This window comes from Periophthalmus magnuspinnatus, chromosome 4 (genome assembly GCF_009829125.3).
Source record: "Periophthalmus magnuspinnatus isolate fPerMag1 chromosome 4, fPerMag1.2.pri, whole genome shotgun sequence".
Lineage (NCBI taxonomy): Eukaryota > Metazoa > Chordata > Actinopteri > Gobiiformes > Gobiidae > Periophthalmus > Periophthalmus magnuspinnatus.
The window spans coordinates 9,148,439-9,167,583 of NC_047129.1; the positions used below are offsets into that span (position 1 = coordinate 9,148,439).

At 38.7% G+C, this 19,145-nt stretch overlaps 1 protein-coding gene across 1 annotated transcript in view; it reads left to right on the forward strand.

The window, feature by feature from the left end:
- Positions 1-17,877, forward strand: part of hcn2b (hyperpolarization activated cyclic nucleotide-gated potassium channel 2b) — a 43,785-nt gene extending 25,908 nt beyond the window's left edge. Inside the window, exons 5-8 of the mRNA XM_033965571.2 lie at positions 6,556-6,702; positions 7,194-7,434; positions 9,730-9,894; positions 14,190-17,877. Coding sequence (XP_033821462.2) covers positions 6,556-6,702; positions 7,194-7,434; positions 9,730-9,894; positions 14,190-15,151 — 1,515 coding nt within the window. The 3' untranslated portion in view covers positions 15,152-17,877. The remainder of the gene's footprint in view (positions 1-6,555; positions 6,703-7,193; positions 7,435-9,729; positions 9,895-14,189) is intronic.
- The last annotated feature ends 1,268 nt before the right edge of the window (positions 17,878-19,145 follow it).

Genomic DNA, 19,145 nt, shown 5'->3' on the forward strand with positions numbered 1-19,145 from the left:
GCCAGGATTCATCGGGCTCAAATTGTGAAAGAGTGGTTCAGGAGCATGAGACATCATTTTCACACATGGATTGTCCAGACCTTAACCCCATTGAGAATCTTTGGGATGTGCTGGAGAAGGCTTTGTGCAGCGGTCAGACTCAACCATCATCAATGCAAGATCTTGGTGAAAAATTAATGCAACACTGGATGGAAATAAATCTTGTGACATTGCAGAAGCGAAATCGAAACAATGCCACAGTGAATGTGTGCTGTAATCAAAGCTAAAGGCGGAACAACCAAATATTAGAGTGTGAGACCTTTTTTGGTGGAGACTTTTTTTTTGGCCAGGCAGTGTATTTTGTACATATATTGAGGTCTAATAAGTTGTCAAATGCAATGATTTTGACAGAGATTTGTGCTGAATTTTAATGTTTTTGTTTGCTCAAGTTAAAGTGAAAGTGTTAAAAATAATCACCCAGCCTTTTCAGCAGGTCTCAAACAATAATGAAAAAATACTTTTACTTTTCAGTCCAGTTCAAAAACGTTGTGAAGTTGAAAGTACAGATGTCTTCTCTCAAATGTAGTGAAGTAAAAGTAACTAGTTGTTAAGTACAGCACTTAAGCACAGCACTTTACTACTTTTACTTTGTCAACTTCCATCACTAGACTAGACTAACTGATGCTCAGAACACATATTTACATCTTTTGACCAAGCATTTCGTTAGTCGACTATTAACTCACAGTCTAATTAATTTATTTCAGCTATGGTTTAATGTTGTGCCTTTGTGGGGGCAGAATACACACTAGACAGTTGGTTGCACTGTTAGCGTATCACCTTTCATTTTCCATTTATGTATTTAATAGGGGCAGTTACTGATTCACCAATGCAAACATGTCTATGAATAGAGAGAGGGAGCAAGAAAGAACTAAAAATAAAAATAATAAAGGAAGGAAGATATTACTAAACATAAATTTAAAACACAATCTTGCTGAGTGAAGCAGGGTTTGCACTCCCGCCACCCTTAACCTGAAGTAATTTAGAGCAATAAATCAGCTTTTATCCAACCACAGTGCATGTTACAACAGCACCTCACTGGATGATTGAACCAGTTTCAACAAATACTAATACAACAGTGTCATTTTGTCCATTAAGCTACTGTATATCCATGATAATTATATATAAACATTATATTCTAGATTGTTTATTCATTCCACATACCCAGTGTTGATAAGCTGCTGCTAAGTGAAGTGTTGCCAGCCCACCGATGATTCACTAACGTTCATGGACAAAGTGGGAGAAATACAACAGTATGGCTGGAGCTGTGACCAAATCATCGATTTTCAGGTTTTTAGAGGAACACTCTGAGTCACAAAGTCCTTTAAAGGTCCTATATAACGCAAAATTGACTCTTGTGAGCTTTAAGCCATGCCATCAAAAACAACCCGAGTTGTGTTTTGTTTCATTCACACATGTCGAATGCCCTTCGGGACAACTGTTGTTGTGATTTTGGGCATTACAAAAAATAAATTCAATGTTTGACTAATCGTTTATTATTAGTTTGTCTACAACTTCAAATCTTAAAATGCTCTGTTTCAGCTTCTGGTGTCATGAAGAGGTAGTTTTGAATTTAACAACTACCTTTTACATTTTGTTCAGTAGAAATGGGCCATTCTAAGACTGAAATTATCCAAATGATTATAGTGAGGGTTCACCTCCTATATTACCACATGACATCACAGGGTGGAGTAGAGTATGAATGAAACAAAACACAGCTCCAGGTATGTTTTTGACAAGGAAACAACAATGTAACATAGATATAGCGTAATATGGGCCCTTTAGCAGAACGCAGAGCCTCTGTGTCCCCATTGTGCAGTCTACAGTGAGATTCCACAACAGCAGTAACGCCTCAGCGTATGGTAACTCCATCTGTACATTTACAAACAGATGGGAATTAATGAACATGTTCAGCAATGTATTTGTTATTTAATAAGATTCATTGTCACATGCCACATGTTCTTCCTGTAAAAACATATTGTTACACACATTATACATTTCACTATGGATCTGGGTCACAATCTGTGTATCGCATTGTTTAGCAGATTATAATTAACCTTGAAGTTATTGATGTGGTCCAAGCTTAACTGTCTATAGTATCCCACTGGAAAAAATATGCATGAATACATTTCTGATAAAAGTATTTTTTTTTATCAATGTTAGCTTCTCTGTATATGCACTTTTACTTGTAACGTCTGTGTAATCCCTCAGTCCTCCAGGTCTGATCCATAGTAAAAGCCAAAAGTACAATCAGTCAACTGGACAAAAAAGTTGTTGGAGTGAAGACATTTTGCTGCTCATCCAAGCCACTTCTTCAGTTCTGGTTCTTTATATCTATCTGAAGGGAGAAGCTAACTACACTGAAACTGGAAACAGCTATTGTTTACAGGTTCTGTATGTAGGCTCTATTGAGGATTCTATTGAGCTAAACTAAGCACTGTGACTGAGTCGTAATTAGAATATTTATTCAACTCTTAATGGATGCTTTCACACTTATTGGCATCCTGGCTAGCTCTATTATTCTCTTTGTTTGCTTTGGGTCTGATGATAGAGTTATAAGTGGGGGAAAGATGACGTCTGAGGCCCCCATTCCTGTACAAGGAAGGATTATCTTTCCAAACAAAAATTGCCTCTTTAACTCCTCTTTCAAACCATTTCTTTTCTTTGGCTAAGATCTGTACCTCACTATCTTCAAAGGAGTGGTTACATGCACAGCAGACTGGGGTCCAGAGGAGCTCTTACGATGCTGTTGATACATTCTCTTATGGACTGGCTGTTTCTCCAATGTAACGCCCACTGTAGACCACATTGCTTTGTTTGTGCCAACACCGAGCCATAAGCAAACAATGTGATCTACTCAGGCAGCCTACATACAGAAACTCTAAGCAATAGATGTTTACAGTTTCAGTGTAGTTAGCTCCTCCCTTCAGAAAGATATAAAGCAGTGTCCACCAGTAATCTGACAAGAACTGAAGAAGCGCCTTGGCTGAAACGTCTTCATTCCTATAACGTTTTTGTCCAGTTGACAGATTTCACTTTTGGTTTTACTTGTAACCAAATTGTGTTCCCATCAATTTGAGTGACATGTTTGCCAAACTAGTGCTCTGAGCTAAATGAGCTTTTGCTGTATTGACGTTTATAAATAAGAATTTGAGACTTTTAACACTTTATTAAGAAGACACTTGCTGAATTCATAGGCACAATAAAAACACCTAAAGTAAAAACAAATTTGAATAGTTCAAGAATCTAGCTCATTATGTCCTTTCTGCAATGTTCTCACTGTCTGATAACCCTCTAATATGAGAGGCATTGCTATTGTCCACAGCAGCTCCTATAAGTATTAAATGTTTTGTGATTTGCCATGTTAGTCGACCTGATGGGGTCAGGGCCGTTGTTTATTTCCCTTCTTGTCACCACTCCATGTGAGTAAATGTAATTTCTCACAGCAGTGTCCTTCTCATTCATGTGTCATTGGAGGAAACACGCAAGGTCGCCACAGATGCCCTAAATTCTGATTGTCTCCGCACAATATTGCACTGCCACTATATATAATGAAATATAAGGTGGACTGACTGGACCCAAGCAGGTGAAGACCCTCTTATATTGAATCAACCACTGTCAAACCTTTGTGTCTATCTGGATTTCAATTTGGTACACCATATGGTTGTTTATCCTAGAATGTCCCACAGTATGACATTACTTTTATTAATGTATTACCAAACCCCAAAAGCATTTCACATTTCTTTCCTAATCTTACATTACTAATATGCATATTTGTATCACATATTAATATCACTTCCCACGTCTCCATCTGGTTTAAAAGAAAGGTTGAAAAGATTTGAAGTGGTCACCACACAATGTGTTTTGTACTGTACAGACTGTACTTGATCACCTGTCTTAATCACCTGTGTGGGAGTTAGTAAAATGCATTGTTAAATAGCAGTTGTGGAATTTTGATTTGGGTTTGCAATTTGGAGTCAGTTGTTTTAGTCAGACTTGTTTTTATTCGAAAACAGGATTGTCATAAAATGATACCAAGATACTTGTCAATCAAACTAGTATCCATTAGGCCTTTCTGTAATGGTGAAGAATGGTCTTGAGCTATAGCAGAACTACTACAACACCACATGATAATAAATAAGAAACTTGTATTATTTTGTGTTGAAAATGTTTTTATCTTGTCTTTAATGCAATCATTTAGTGAGTTTGTGTGTGTGTTTGTGTGTGTGTGTCTTTAATATAATCCTTTACGTTGGACCCAGGGGGAGGGCTCCTTTGACATAGAAATGTTGGCCTAGCACTCAGTCCAATTGACAGTTTATTCCTGAGAGTGATGACTCACAGCTGTAACATGCAGAGGGAAGAAGTAGTCATTATGTAACTCCAGGGTCAGGTACATTTTTCACTTCTTCTGCCCAATGCACACCTCATAACTCCTCTATTTGAATCCAAGGTTGATCGATTCATATAATACCAAAGATTCATAATGAAGAAGGTTGATTTGTGAAGGTATTTTCAAAGGATAGAACAGAAAAAACTCAAATGTTCACATCATTTTATATTGCCCACATAAAGCTTTTGTCAATAGGCTTGAAAGAAAGAGTACTGTTGCGTTATACAATATATATATAACTTAAGTTGCAGTATCTTACAACTTTGAAGTTGCATTAAATGCTACCCACGTCCCAAATCTCCAGATATCCATGTGTGCCTTCTCCTTTCTGCTATCATATACTGTATCTAAATTCTTTGTAAAATTAAGAGAATTTTAGCCATTGAAGACACAATAGACCAATAACCAGCAGCCTCCCTCTGCCTCTCTGGTCCTCGTAGTCTTTAATGCAGTTGAAGACTAGACCACAGACTGTATAAACAAGTGAATTAAGGGAGTGTGATGTCATCCATAGTATTCATCTCCAGTCAAATTGATGCTAGCAGTTATGGGGCGAATATGGAGCCGAGTTCCATATTTGGAATTCCAACCATGAGTATCATAGCAACCAAAGAGCCGATCTGGAGCAAGGTTGCTGAAGGTAACGCCCCTCCCTGCATTCGTAGCTGGTTTAGCAGGAAACGGGTGCTTAGCAACGCTGTCAATCAAACCTGTTGCTAACACTAGCAGGAGCAACCGCAGAGAAAGAAGGACCCTGATTTGTTATTGTTATTATCTTGAGTTACGGACATAATAGTGCCCCTTTGCTCAGCCTAAGTTCTTTTAAATGTGGTATATAAATAAAATTGAACTGAATTAAAAAGGCTTACATATCTTTAGGTCCTATGGAGGATTTACGTCATTACCCGCAGTTAGAGCTATAGCGTGTGAGGTAGTGTTGTTATTCCTACCATTTCTTTGCATGTTCATTTTCCCAGCACTGCATAGTATTACCATCCAGAACTTGGGCCAATGCTTTGCTAACCTTTTAAAAGCTAACGCAAACAGGAAATGAAAGCTTGTCTGATGGTTGCTGGCCTTTTTGCTGTAAGAGAAAAAACATGTGATGTTCCTCCTGAGGCTGATGTGTGACTCTTGTGTTTACGGAAAGGTGTTGGTGCGTGAAACCACATAAAAAAGACCTTTTTTCCCCCCTAGCTCCTATATGATGGCCAAAGTCTGTTCTTCTCTGTATATGGTTTAGGAAATTGCATACAGCTTTTACCTATACAGGCTATTGAAGTGGGTCCATCTTGTGTTATAGAGGAATCTGTTCTGCCTCTTTCCATTGTGAATCCAGGCATGTAATGTGTTAGGTGCTATTGTAATGAGATGAGAAGTGTACAGTTGAAACAGCAGATGATCTGTGAATCACTTGGGTTTGAATTGACCTTTTGTAGTTGTACAGTCCTTCATTCCGTATATATTTATTATATGGTGATGATTACTCACTTTTATTTAAGGTTCACGGTGTAACTTTCGGGTGGAGAGTCAGCTATTGCTTTGACTGAAAAATAGTTGTTTTTTTCTCAGTATTTTTTGCTATAAACATTCAAATCCTGCAATTAAGTATAAGAATAGATTTGGTTAATGCCATACTGTGGAACATTATTGTCAAGTAAGTAACATCACCTTGAAAACAAGCAGGTGACATGTAAAATGACCAACAAGGAAACATAACATGCCTCCTCTTTGAGTAGATTTTATTTACTTTATACATGAATCAGATTATTTCACTAGTTTTGCTATGAGGACATGTTTTATGAGGGCTTACGGTTCCCCAGTTTAACCTTGTCTACAAGAAGTTTGACGAAGTTTGAAGTTTAACTCTTGTGGGCATACTTCCCTTGTGTCTTTCAGCAACACCCTTTTCCCACATTAAAGCTTGTGTTGTCCATCACCTAGAACTAATAGAGAGAAACAAGTCACCATGATAGAGCAGGAATTGTCTTTTTATCCCTTTGTATCACAGAACTGAACCAGTGCGCTGTGAAATTGTGCTCTGTAGTGCTTATGACACTTTCTGAGAACAGCTGATTCTCTTTGTATCTGCTGGCTTTTTCACAAACCTCCACATTTCGTTTCAGTACAAACAAGTGGAGCAGTACATGTCGTTCCACAAGCTGCCGGCGGACTTCCGACAGAAAATCCATGACTACTATGAGCACCGGTACCAGGGCAAGATGTTTGATGAGGAGAGCATCTTGGAGGAGCTTAACGAACCACTCAGAGAGGTATAGACACAGAGGAGCAGTATATAACCAACCTATTAAGTCCAGACAAGACACCTACAAATTTAAAGTGACATTGTTTAACTTTTAAATTACCAAACCATATTAAACTATAGATGTGATACCTGACTCGAAGTAAGACAGCTCGCCATCAGACCAAGAACACTTTGTCTTAACCATTTTGTTGTTGATTTAACTTTTACTGATTTGTACACAGTGTTTTAATAAGGTAAAAAACATGTTTGAGTTAGACTTGTTGTTTAGTATATTATTGACCACTTCATATCGCACAGGTGCACTTAACAACCCTTTAATCAAATGACTCAAGCTGTTATCACTAAGCCTGCTTTATACACAATAATACTTTATGTTTTTACAGTGTGTTGACGTAAAACTTTCATTTAAGCTGATAAGTTGAATGCGTTACAACCCAACAGACCATTCATACTTGACTTGTTGCTTTTAGTTCTGCACTGTCTCTTGTCCATCTTTAGGAAATAGTGAATTTTAATTGCCGTAAGCTGGTGGCCTCCATGCCTCTGTTCGCAAATGCTGACCCCAACTTTGTGACGGCCATGTTGACCAAGCTGAGATTCGAGGTCTTCCAGCCTGCAGATTACATCATCAGGGAAGGCACCATCGGCAAGAAGATGTACTTCATCCAACACGGTGTAGTCAGCGTGCTCACTAAAGGCAACACTGGCATGAAGCTTTTGGATGGATCTTACTTCGGAGGTGGGTCAAGGGTTATTAATTTTAATGCTGCAAAGTTGTAGTTGTTATTTTTTCTAGTTAATCCTCGAGTATCAGATTAAAAAGTACCAATATTGGGTTAGACTACATCCAGCTCACACGTTGACCGGCTGCTGGCAGTGGGGTTGACCTGAGTTCAGTGAGGATGCTCAGCTGCCTGCCTGCCACACGTCCACATGCCCAGTTAATACGAGGTAATTAGCACTGCCGCACAGTGTTGACAGGGCCATTTGTAATCTTCAGCATGGACTGTGGAGTGCCACCAGGAGGGGCGTCTCACGGCTGACTCCACAGAGGAAATGAACTGGACATGGACTGGATTGGTTCACCAATTTGACCAGAGCAAGGTGTGATTACATTTGGGGATGTTTCAGCATGAGTGCAATGACCTAGATACTTTTTGGCATTTAGGTGCTATGATGTTTATTAATATTAATAGTTGAAGTATTAGCTTTTTTCTTTTTATGGAAGTTGGATGCTTAGTGATTGCTTGGCCTTTACACTGGTGTGTACATAGTAAATGCATAATTTATCAGGTAGTAAGAACATCTGGTGTTGCTTGGGTCTAAAGCCTGTGTAAAAATATTCATTATAATTTAGTAAATAGCCCAGGCAGATTTTGATGATAGGCTAGATTTGATATTTGCACCAGTGCAGAAATAGTGTTTTTGTTGTCATTGCTCTTGACAGTTGGCCAGTCCACACAGAGCAAATAGTGGCTGGAAGAGCCTTTTACTGTAGCCCCAGTGGTTTCATTAGTCTGATTATCCTTTCCAAGTGTTTCCCACTGCATGATAATGATGCCCATGGAAATATGCAGATCACTGGGCTGCATAACCAGCAAGAGCTCATGTGGCAATTTATGGACCAACATCTGGGGCACAAATTCAGAAATGCTCTGTATGTAGCATGTTTCCCATATGTAAAGTAGTATTGCATAGTAGTATAGTAATATCAACAGCATGAATTACTCATTTCTTTATTCATTCATGTCCCATTTTACACACAGCAGCTGAGTTTTTCTTTGGAGGATTTCAATGTTTTATATAGCACAAAATATGAATGCTTTAGCAAACTCTAGGTCATCCTCACACACTACTGCATCCAGACTTGTATGCAAATATAACTGTAGACTTCATAGATCAGATGAATGCAATGCTCGCTATCCTTTTCAAATAAATAAATGAATAGAAATAAAATGGCATATTTTTGCAACAGCTCGTTAGTTTCACCCTGTCAGTCCTGTTCTTTGTAGTCTGTTCAAATACAGTAGAGCAGTGGATCACAAGCTTTTCACCCCAAGTACCAAATAAGCCTCATCTTGACTAACAGAAATAACAGAGAGTAGGTCAAATACAGACTGCAAATTCAATAAATATTACATCATGTCTAATTTGCATCAACATCAAACACATTTTTCCATTAGCAAAACCTGGTATGGGACTAAACCATGTCTACCATACAAAGTCGTAACCTGGACTGAACCCTGGAGGACCACAGTTTGAGAAGCACTGCTCTAGAGACTACAATGTAGGTCTCATACGCATGCTCATAATGTAATGTTTTCGCTCCTTGTTGAACCAAAGGTCACAGCAGGTCACCGTATCAGGTGCCAGGCTTATGGTTGTCATGGTTGTCAAGACAACACTAAATCTAGTCCATAGAGGAAGAAGGCAGAGAGATTCAGCGGGAGGAAAAGGCAACATCTGAATGTAATGAAGCACCTCCAAATATAGAAAGGTTCTGTCAGCTGTCAGCGCTGTTTCAAACTGTTATTGACATGGACACACTTGGTAATAGTGTTGTTGTCAAGACCAGCAAATAACACAAAGTCAACACCAAGTCTACAGTGATTGAGACCAACACAGGATCATACATTTGAATAACCCAAGTGGTCACTTAATCAATGATGTGAACAAATAAACTCGGACTGTGGGCTTTTGTAAACAACACTTGGTTATTGCAGCCACCTTAGGGCCATAGCTAAATATATGACGCTAATAAAAGGATGATTGATGAGGCTTAATTTTACACATTGGACATAGCTTGTGTCTCACTCCAATACACTGCCTCATAATGTTCCAAAAGCCTCATCAATCAAATATTCAAATGTATCAAACATAAATAATGAAATGTGAGTGGTTCTTTTGTGTTATTCAAATAAGCAGAGCCACAGTGAAAGCAGGTCAGTCCTGAATCACATTGCTCTTATGGGTTATTGATGAATGACTCTTATCGTCTGATGTGTTCATGTTCTCTTTTTCATCTTGCCTTCAGAGATCTGCCTGCTGACCCGGGGCCGGCGCACTGCCAGTGTCCGTGCAGACACGTACTGCCGCCTCTACTCTCTGTCTGTGGACAATTTCAACGAGGTGCTGGAAGAGTACCCCATGATGAGGAGGGCCTTTGAGACTGTAGCCATCGACAGACTGGACAGAATAGGTAAGAACATCTAGGTCTGGGTTTGATATTTCATATTTAACTCATAACCACAGTCAATTAGAGGTGGTAAATATATTAAAAATGTTGTTTTGGAAATATTCATAATTAGAACAGCAAGAATATTCTCTAAGATAAAAAAAAAAAAACATTTCTGCACATGTGTGGTACATTTTACAGTCCACTCACATTTTATGCGATACTTGAACTTCCACCACAGCATTCACAGATTCTTTGCATTTTTCTGATGGATTGCCATAATATTGTCTGAACATTGTCATCAAAATAAAGCAAAGGAAAAAAAATCGAGATATTAATTTTTGTCAACATCCCCCACTCCTGCAGCATACTGTTTTACACCTTCCTGGCAAAAACATCTTTATTTAATCAGGCTTATAATTAGGACAGTACCTGGCACACAGTTTCTGCTGCTAGTTTGTAAAATGTGGCTATATTCGGGCTGGTGAAAGCTTGACAGATGTTTAGTAAAATAAAAATATATCAATATTTTCTAGTCCTCCAGTGAATAAGTATTGTCACGCATCAGCCTTGTATCTTCAATAACAAGTAATCAGTACATGAAAGCTATGCACAAAACCTCTAATTATATTCTTTCATACACATTTACTGGCACATTAAGCAGTTAAAAAGGACAAAGCAGAGCCAAGGCAGAAAATACCAAAGTGATCAAGATGTAATTTATGATACGCATCATAAGAATTTAGCCACAGACAATTAGGATTTGCTCATACAGGTATTCATCAGGAAGTGACTCATTCAAGCGATCAAATGAGATTATATTGTGCAAGAAGCCTATATTTTCATTGCAAGAATTCAATTCATAATGGACTTCCTGCACTGTTTTTAGAAATAATCACAACTCTGATAAAATCCTTTTTGCCACATGACTGTAGCTACGCAACATGTAATCACTGCTCAGATTAACTTTGTGTGTCACTTTATCTTCCTGTTCTATGTCCAAATAAATGATTACTTCTGGATGAACAGCCTATTGCAAATCTCATGCAAATGACTAAATACTTTTGAAACCAATAAACAAAGTTATATAGCCAGAGCGTATGAAACATTACACAGAACTTTATAGAAAGACAATGTATTTATGGCTGCAAATATGGTCTACTCCCTGAACATTTCTATTACACCGATATAGCTTAACATGTTATTTGTTGGACCTAGAGGTGAGAAGAAAATGGCAAAGTAATATTCCTATCACCTGGTTCAAAGCCATTATAATCAGTGTAAAATAGAAGCAAAAATAAAGCTTTAAGTGCTGCTGTTTTCTATAAAGTCATGGGGTTTATAGCTGTAGACAAAAATCAACAAGAGTGCATACATTTTCCAATAGGGACAGTTAATGGGACAGGGACAATTAATTCATGAAATTATATCAGATGAATTGACTAAGTTCATAAGGTCTTTTTCTTAATTTCTCACTATTTTCAATGTATTCTTTGTGTTCTTTAATTTGTTGACTAATTTAACAAAATAACAAATGACTAATCCTACTTCAATAACATTTTGTTTTGTGTAGTTTGAAAATAAAATGCCAGAAAAAACTAGATCAAATAACTAAATAAATCTTACACAAAAAGTACTTACACTACATGATAAAATATTTAGAATATTTTTTTTCTCCCTCTCTCTCTTTTTTTTTTACTAACCTTTGTATCTCTTACCATAGCAGCTGTACAGCCTCATTACCAGCCATGAATCACATCTCCTGTTTAATTTTGCCCAAACTGTGCTAGATTCAATATGTTCCCACTGTCCAAATATCCTTATTGGACTTTGCACCCGCTGAATATTAATCACACATGTTTTATGTTTGTTTTGTTTCTTTCACTCAATAATGAGCAGAGCAAACAAGACAAGACTGACAGTGTCCATGCCAAGAATATGAATGCCGCTGAAACTAAACTTGCCAAAACTTCCTGGAATAATCTCAAAGTGAAGAAACTTTTTGCCAAAGGCCGATCAAAATGCTGTAATCAGTGTATATTTCAAGACTTGTTTTACTAAAACATCAAATTTACCATTGAATTTAAAATGACATGAGGGCCCAAAACTACTTGGTAGCTGATGGCTACTTTTATCATTTTTGTAAACCGATATTTTTAGCCTTTAGTTACCACCTGCTTGCAATGTAATGAAGTAAAAATTTGTCCAGTTTCAGTTCTAGCATGTCCTACCAGTTGATGTTATCTTTCATTATGATGTTTTTGTTTGCTAAGCTAATATTAACACCAATTCCTGTGAAAATTCAGTTCACTGCTTAGTTCATGGTACCCGTATTTGTAGACCTTACACAGACACATACAGGGATCTGCTTTATACTCCAGTTCTTCTCCAGTCAGCAGAGCTCATGTAAATATTCTGTCCATTCTTATTGTATGATACAGGAGGGTTTTCTCATCAGTCACCCCCAGAGTGTGTTCCTTGCTATAGGTTCTTCTACATGCTAAAGAGGCTAAAGGGGCTAATGACTCACCATATCACTATCCCACCATGATCCTGTTGGCCAGGCTTACAGAAAGCACTTTGAAGTCTTTGATTCTTTCTCATACCCTGACTGGCCTGTACAATGGCCCTGAGGCAATAATACAGCAGTACAGTCACCTATAGGTGTAAATGTTGGTTTTGTGGTTGGTCCGTTTTGGCCTCCACCGATTTATAGAGAATTATGTGGATCCTGTTGTGAAGGTCAGGGGCAGCCAAATCTAAGACCCCAAACCGCATCATCCTGTCCAGTAGCAGTTCATGAAAAGTGGCTTTTTGCAGCTGCAACATGAGCTGGTAGAAAGAATGGTCCATAAAATAAACAGATGATGTGTATGCAAGGAGTGTGAAGAGCCTTGCCAAAGGACACAATGGACTGTTGAAGCAAGGTTACTGTGGGCCAACACTCTTTCTGCGTCCTACATCCATAATCCTTTAGTAAATGAGCAATTTGCATTAGGTTTATACCAAATTATGAAAAAAAGATCAGTTCTAGTCTAGCTCTAGGCCTACATTGGCCTACATTCACAATGTCCAAATAATACTAAGAAATATAATAATAAAATAAAACTATTTAATTACATTTTTCAAGAAGAACATGTTCTCTATTACTCTGTAGAGCAACAAGATTAACCATAACTCAAATGACATCGCAAGTAGCAAATTGCAAAGGCTGCAGTTATTTATGCTATACAATTTCCTCTTCAAAAACAAAACAAAAAAATATACTGTCTCCATGGGGTACAACCTGCTAACCCTGCAGTTTAAACCTTAAAAAAAAAAAAAATTAGATTTTTTTTTTCCCAAAACCCCTCATACCTATTACACACTCATCCGTACTAAGGACTAACCTCTCTCTCCCTGATTGCACTGCAGTCGTTAACACTCACACAGTGTGCAGCACCTGATGCGGTGAGAACAGGATCATTTTGGTTTGCACTTCCCTTTAACACCTGCTTCTTCCTCTGGCACTCCCAGCCTGACAAGACAGACATTTGCTGAGTCTCACATAGGCCTAGAATAGTAATATCATCTATTTATGAATGATACAAAAACAGGTACAAAGATATGGGCAGCAGATTACCAGGAGGCAGTATAGACATTATAATGGAGATCTATGCACAGAAGCTCATTAGTGCTTCATGTTGCTGTGGAAGCAGTCCAAAGAGCCAAATATAGAGTAACACATTGTTGTAGTGTGTGCCAATCAAGAAAGAATACAGACACATTTCACATTATGGTGGAGGCATATGGTCCTCGTGAAGCTGTGAAAGAGTTCAGTGTGTAATAGAAACATATAGGGATCTAATGTTATTCCCTTTTACTGGTTTATAAACGTTTGAAATAAGACATTAACAACTCATACTTTTAATCATCTATAGTAGAAGTTTTGGGTCATAAGCAGCCCTGCGCTCTTTGTTCCAAGTGGGAGTGTCACCTGTCTCTTGCGTGAGTGGGACTAGCATAATCCGCTCCCCATAATCAGGTGTCTTCCCTCACTGACAGAATGAAAAATCTCCTTCAGAAAAAAATGCACACATTTTAAAAGAGGGAAGATAAAACGTCTACAATTTTACAAAGAAGCATTCACTTTTTAACATTGTTGTGTGAGTGGTACAATGTTAACTATCTCACTTGTCATTGTCAGGCTGGTATCATAATAGTAATACAGTTTAAAAAAGCATTTATCTTTCAAACTCCCTGATGCCTTTGCTAACCTGTTTTGCCATCTGTTTCACTCCATTTTTCAAGAACTAACATCATAATCTTTGTCATTACAGGAAAGAAGAACTCCATTTTGATGCACAAGGTTCAGCATGACCTCAACTCAGGCGTTTTCAACAACCGTGAAAACGAGATGATCCAGGAAATTGTCAAATACGACCGTGAGATGGTGCAACATGTGGACGTGCCACGGCCCCGTGCCATGTCCCTGTCCACCTTAACCCCACCTCTTCCTGGGGGGATCTACCTGCCCCCTCCTTCCTCTGCCCAGCAACAACAAAACTCGGCCATCGCTACCCTGCAGCAGGCTGTGGCTATGAGCTTCTGTCCCCCCAACCAGGGGGGCGCACTGCAGTCCCCCCGGATGGTGCGGCGCTTCCAAGTGATGCAGAGCCCAGTGTCGGCCTCTCCGCTCCAGTCACAGCTCATTGCTTCTGGTGCCTTTGCCTCAGTCATGTCCAGTCCGCCTGTTCAGAGCCCCTTAGCCACCGGAGGGCGATCTTTCCAGTACGGCTCCAGCGGACTCACTGGGCCCACAAGTGGATCACAACTCTCTCTAGTTCAGCAGCACATATCGAGCCCCGTTCACCGACCAAGCACCCATAAAAGCACCCATTCCTTACAAATGGGAACCTTGAACCAGGACGCCAGAGCCCTATCGGCATCCCAACCCTCCTTGCCCCATGAAGGGTTGCAGCCTGTTGTCCCAAGCCCTCCCCAGTCCACAAGAGTCTCCTCTACATCAATAGGACCTCCTCCACAGACCCCATCTGGACACACTGCTGTCCGGAGTATCATTCCTCAAAGAGTGATGCTGCCTCACCAAATGTCTGTAGGGGCATTTCCCACAGCGTCCTTACCTTCACCCTTTCAAGGCTTTGGGACGGGGAGTGGGCTGGCAGTGGGGGGCTTGGCACAAGGACTTGGAGACTCAGGGCTACCCAAAAAGGACTCAATAGGGAGCCTTCCAGAAACAGATCACGTCAAAGTAAGATCAAGGTTATCGTCCAATTTGTGATCTCAGTAAAACTCTTTTCAGCAGTTAGGGCACAGCCACTTTCTACGGTCTGTCCTCTGACTTGATGTTTGACTATATGAATGTATGAATGAGAACTGAGTGGAATCTAAGTGGAGACTGTCTACCTGGTGAATTTTGATATGCTCATAAACTCAATAAGTACACAGAACTATAGAAGTAAGGTAGCATCTTCTCAAAATGTCCTAAAATATTTTAATTTATTTCCAACACATCAGCTTTGAACTGTATTACTGATGGACGATCCAATGAGACTGATAGAAATTCAGGGACCTAAATCAGAAGGGATATATCAGAAAGAGGCACTTTCAACTCTCTGTTGTTTTACTGGGTAGTTGTATTCCCCATATAGGTGTAAGAATAGATATAGTATTTTAAAACAATTGTACTTTAAACAATATTATAAGAGCAGCAGTATTCAAAATGATCACCTTAATTTCAGTATAATAGGCCTAAGCCATAATTTATGGGGACTACATTTTTTTTTTCTATCTTTCCTCTAGATGGTTGCCTATATTGTCCATGAATAATTAGTCGCTGGGATAAGCATCTTTTGCTCTAAAAACTCCAGAAGTGGGACAAATTTCTTTGTTCCAGCAAAGAGTATTTGTGTTCTTTAAAGTTGTATTAGTCAATATTTTTCATAAAAAGTGCTAAATTGTTAGGCATTCTGGTTACTTTCCCAAATATCTGAAGTGCAGCCAACTTCATACAGTGTAAGGTAGGGCCAGCAAACTTTCCAAAAGACATATGGCCAAAACACATTCTCCATGAAGGCATCTAACCGTCCAATCAACTGATTCTTCCTCAGGCAGCCTGGAGCTGATTAATGTGGCTTTAAATTTTATGATGGGGCGTAAATGTATAGATTTTATTTCAAAATTTCCTTTAAATAAGTTTATAATTCCCTAAAGTATGCTGATCTATGATAAAAATCACTGCCAGTTATTTCCAAGTATTTTGTACAAGTCAAAACTCATTCATTGAATCACTTGTTCTCCCCTGATGCCCTGTTCATTGTTGGCCATTATGTCGAAGCCAAAGCGACTTAAAGTCACTACAGCCAGAGCTCTGCCACGGTCAGAGCACGACAGTGTGCCTCTGTCACTACTGCCTCTATAAGAGTTTTATGAGACTATATCTAAAACTATAACAAATCGTTACACTCCCTCATCTTCGTCTGTCCAATGTCAACCCATTACAGGTAAATGAGGGCTGTTAATCTGAAACGTCTCCTCTGATTGACTTTAAAGTGCCAGTATTCACTTCCTTTTATCTTATCTTACTCCCACTCACAATTTAGGTTATTCTTCAAGTCCAAGTATTTTTACAGAGCACTTTGTTTTCCACCTAAATTATTCACCCTGGGACTCATTTACTGAAAGATAATTAAAACTGACTGTGTATGTGTCTTTTCCTGGAGACAAAACTTCCAAAACTGCGTCCTAGGTAACTTGGGCATATTATGTAACAAAACATTGTGCAAAGGACGGGGAATTCTCATCACAGGAAGCTTTTCCACTCATAGCTTATGGGTGTTGAGTATGTTGCCAAGTTTTCATGTAAATGTATAAACAGCCTGAAATAATCACTTAGCTGTGAACATTATACACACAAGTGAAAGACAGTGGCCAAAGTTTGTCCTGACTCCTGGGCATGTATGCAAACAGTTGTGTTACATTACTTATAGACCAACAATGAGTGCAGTACACTTTGATTTCTAAAGAGAGCAATAACACACAGGCAGTCTCAGTAAAGTCACTTTAAATAGACATAGAGATGCAATATTTCATGTCTTAGACCAGATTTTATGATATTTGTTCTGAGCTTGAGGTTTAACCTGGTTGTAATTTATGTGTACACATGTAAAGGGACTATTTATTTAGCCTAGTTTACTCTAACTGTAGGCACACTTAAGAAACTGTTTAAAAAGTGAATATGTTTTTCTTATTGGAGAAATTATTATTCTATTTATTTGAAAGCAAATGGCTAATTTTAGACTATCACGTTTCAGACCATTGCAGCTTGTATTGAGACAATGGCAGCTGCTGTGGCAGTAGTTTCCATGGTTACTTCATTTTTGTTACGTTTTCTGAGTTCATTGCAAACTTTGACATCACAGTTTGTACTCTATGCATGTTGTATGCACTTCACAGCTCCTCCAGCAGCATGTTATGTAAAAGTTACAGTGCTCAGCTGTTAGCGTTTCAGTGCAGCCTGAAGGGTTCACAGGCATATGCCACATGCACAAATATACAGTCAAGTGCTCTCAAATGGGATTTAAATGCATATCTTACATATATTCTTTTTCAATTTTGGGGTAAAACAAAAAAAAAAAGACTACAATTGTTTATTATTATGTTAATAATGTTGCATTGTGTAGCCAAAATGTCCATTCCTATGCCAGAGGCACCACTGTAAACAATGCACTTTCTGCCAGTTGTGCATTCTTTAAGATGCTGGACAGTTTAAAACGCAAACACACAGGTCAGAACTTTGCTACATGGACACTTGAATCTAATACAACAGTTGCCAGTCGAGTTTTGATTTCACCCACACTCATCTAAAAGTGTGCAGCATATCTATAGTGCCTAGATTAAGCATCATCATCACTCATATTCTATACTCCTTTTGTGTGGCTGTACAATAATGCAAAATTATAACAATGCAAATGTCACTGTCACATATAACCCACTGCAATACATGTATAAAGATCAATAATAAAGTGTATTTATACAAGACAATGATACTCTAATCTGTTTGGATTATTTCTGTTGGCCTTAAATGTCTGTGAAGCACAAATGTATTGAGAACAAAGAGAACATGTGGGTTTTCATTCTATTAAGTCGGGATAGGCTCCAGTTAGTCTGGAACGGAGCGATGGACACCTATTGAAATGTTCAACTTTTTTGGGAAAAATGAACAGGAAAAAAACACATCTATCCTTGCAATTAAAATAATACCCCAGTTTCTAAATTCTTAATAAAAGTGGGTTGAAATAAAAAGAAAGTGAACTAATTGCAGTGAAAGTGTGAGGTACCAGTTTGTCCTCTTGATAGTCTGATAGTCACTAATCCACCAATCTCTCAGGTGAATGACCCCTGGCACCCCCGTTTTAATCCTGGCTCAGTCCAGGCTGCCCCCCTCTACTGCTGCTGCTGAGCACTAGACTCCCATGATGCCACAGTGCTGCAGATATGGCGGGGTGGCCAGGCAACTTGGCAATGGAATCAAAGCAGTCCCACTCGGGGCAAGTTGAGTGGCGCCTATCAGCAGTGGCTCCCAGCTCTGGCCTCCTGTGTCGATAAGCACTGACACATTCCTGGTGTGGCTGATGTTTTGATTCCTCTTTTGAACCTCCATACCATGTTGTTTAGTGTGCGTTCAGATGACATATGTGTGAAGTATGGAAAATCTGTAGGATACAGCACAGTATGTTTGAGCCTGGACTCTTTCAAGGACAAAGATTATTGATGAATATAACTCAATAAATATAACTGTAAATGCACAAGTTAAGTGTAAAGATATGTGTAATACTGTAAAAGATACACAGTGGCAGAGTAGTTGACATTTTTGAGTTAGTCAGTTGTTAAATTGGTGTAAAAGGTCATTTTTTATTAACCTATTGGATGTTATTAGAGGTTGTAATATTACATTTCCACCCAATACCCACAATACCACCCAAATGTTATGGCATTTACAATCTTAAGCCTCATGATGATTCATATTTTCTGTTGACTCTTGAATGTCCAGAGCCTGGCAACCAGACAATGTAATAAAGATCCTCTCACAAGGTAAAATATCAAATGAACAAAGATTAATAATACCAAGCAAATACCCAAGACGAAGGAAGAGGCTATATAGTTGTTTGAAGGTTCCATGGCCTAGTAAAATAATTTAAATATCTGTACACTTCTGGAGCAGAAGCCAAAGAAAATGGATGGATGGACTTCTGGAGTCTCTAGGCCTTGTAGCT